Source organism: Eulemur rufifrons, chromosome 7 (genome assembly GCF_041146395.1).
Source record: "Eulemur rufifrons isolate Redbay chromosome 7, OSU_ERuf_1, whole genome shotgun sequence".
Taxonomy (NCBI): Eukaryota; Metazoa; Chordata; class Mammalia; order Primates; family Lemuridae; genus Eulemur; species Eulemur rufifrons.
The window spans coordinates 13,555,981-13,558,634 of NC_090989.1; the positions used below are offsets into that span (position 1 = coordinate 13,555,981).

Below are 2,654 nucleotides of genomic sequence, written 5' to 3' on the forward strand. Positions count from 1 at the left end.
TGTGTCCTTCTAGAATGATTCCTTTTTATCTCTGTGCCTTTCTATTTCTGTGTCTTGTGTCCTCTTTTGCTGAATGTTCTGTAAATTTTCTATGAAATGCCATTGTGGGGAACCTCAGCACAAGCTTCTGAGAATAATTTACCAGGTCTTACATGATCCAATATAGTTTTGATCAATCTCATCTCTCCTTTAATTTGTAGTTGAGAACTAAATTTCTGTTTAAAGAGGAATGACTTTTCTTCCCTATCCTGGGGTGCATGATCTATCTAAGTGAAACAACATGAATTTAATATTGTCACCTGTCCCTTCATAAGATCATCACACTTGTCAGATAATCTGGTTTTATTAGCTCTAATGGAAAAAAATATTCTGCATTTTAGCACAAAGTTTCCCATTCATTTTACCATTTTTTAAAAAATTGATTGATTGATGTATTTTGAGTAGAGATGGGTCTCGCTATGTTGCCCAGGCCAGTCTTGAACTCCTGGGCTCAAGCAATCCTCCCACCTCAGCCTCTGGAGTAGCTGGGACTTGCCTTACTCTTATGTAGTTTGAAAAAATGTATCAGACCAACGAATCATATTTGTCTAACAATTCAGTACTGGCATTAATCCATAAATTCCATTAAAAAATTACAATATTAATTGAAGCAGGTCTAGAAATGCAATGTTAGATATAGTTTAGGTGGGGACTATAATTAAAACTAAATTTTTAATCAGTTTCTTAAACTATATAGCTGTAGGCAAAAAAAAAAAAAAAAAAAAAACAAGAAAGAAAAGTGTTTCTGATAAGCCCTATGGCATTTGTCTTGTATTCGTCAAAAAAAAAAAAAAAAAAAATCTTTAAACAAATGAATACTAAGAAAAACCTTAATTTTGAGATGAACTATCTATTTATTCTTTTATTTATTAATGTATTCAACACATATTTACTGAATTCCAACTATGTATTGCTGTGGAAATTCAGAGGGCAAGAGGACTGCCTAACAGCTAACAGTGGCAGAATATTTCTTGGTCTTACAAAGCCTGCCTACAGAGAGTTATATGTAGGGTCTATGAGACCAAATGCTTTGAAGTCACTGCAATAATTTTTTTAGGAAGGGACATAATTTGTTTGAAGGTATCTTCTCTTTGGTTCTATCACATGAGAGCTTTCTTAAGCAACTGTAAAGGCCTCTTAAGCAAGAGCAAAGCAAGTTAATGAGCTTTTTTGTAATGCAAATTGGTGTCAAGAATGAAAATGAGCGCAGTAAGCTTTTCACCACACCCCAGAGCCAGGGTATATAAAGAGGGTTCTGAGACTAGGACTCCATCACACACTGAGGAAACACATTCCCCTGCTACCTCAGCTCTCCACTCCCAAAACCATGTCCTTCCACAACTTCTCCGAAGCTGTCTTCCCTGGATGCTACTGGGGCAGCTTCGGCTACCCTCTGGGATACAGCGTGGGCTGTGGCTTCGGCAGCACCTACTCCCCAGTGGGCTACGGCTTGGGCTATGGCTACAATGGCTGCGGGGCTAGCGGCTACAGAAGATACTGGCCATTTGCTCTCTACTGATGTGCTGAAATCCCTGAGGCGTAGAATCTTCTCTCCCCTGAAGGCTGAGCAGCACATCTGCAGGTTCCTCCTGTGTCTACTCCGTCAGTCTTCATCTGCTCGTCAAGCTCAGAGTCGCTGCGTTTCAGACTTAGCACCAGAGTCCCAAAGGGAAGAGAATGAAAAACCAGATGCTGCCTCAAGCTGCCTTTCCTGCGTGATGTTTGTTGCGACATTTTCAGAAAATTGACACTCGACATGTATTACTTTTGAATTTTTCATGACGCTCATGGCTCTTGTCATGATGTTGTGGATATGTCTGTCAAAATCTCAATAAACTTGTCTCAACTAGCAAACTAGTCTTATCTGAGAGTGGGGTTTTCTTTCTCGGTGTGCACATATTTTCTGTTACATTGAGTGAGAAGCAAGTGGATTTATTTCTGTTGCATGGGCATTAGGAGCAGCGAGAGAGCAAATTTTTGATCTTGAGTAATAAGCAGACAAGAGGGTGGTTTGCTGGCAATGAAAAAAACTTGACTATCTGAACCTTCCCTGAATTTTATGACACCCACCTCCAACCCAGTGGTGCACCATTCATTGTTTGGGGTCCCCGACTCATCTCTTGACTTCTGTCCCTCTCCAAGAAAACCCAACATAGAAGACACTTTGTAAGTTATTTCCAGTTAGTGTAAATGAAACCCACTGTGTTCCTTCTTCTAGGGATTGTAGAATAAAGTACTGTGTCCCCTATTTAAGGATTCTGTAGCATTAAGAAATAGAGACACTATAGACATACTTTGGGAATCTGAGAGTCTTAGGTAAAGGGATAAATCCCTTAAATCAAACCACCTAGTTTGAGACATCTAAGGTATCTACTTTATAGCTTAGAAACACCCAGGTTAGACACAATGATGGAAACCTTGATCTGTGTGGAATTATTACACGATAGTGAGTTTCACTCTTAAAAGATATGAACTATAATGAATGAGTATTTCTGAAGATTTATCAGCCTTCCTTTGTGTTCTTTTAGAGAAGAGAGCAATATTCCTTTTATAAGTCAAATCAACAATGTCTCAATCCTTCTGTTGAAAACATTTCATGTATAGTACAAATATTC

At 38.7% G+C, this 2,654-nt stretch overlaps 1 protein-coding gene across 1 annotated transcript; it reads left to right on the plus strand.

The window, feature by feature from the left end:
- The first annotated feature begins 1,366 nt into the window (after positions 1-1,366).
- On the plus strand, positions 1,367-1,558 carry KRTAP8-1 (keratin associated protein 8-1). The gene has a single exon (XM_069472371.1). It carries the CDS (start codon positions 1,367-1,369, stop codon positions 1,556-1,558), a length of 192 nt encoding a protein of 63 aa, XP_069328472.1.
- Positions 1,559-2,654: the final 1,096 nt, after the last annotated feature.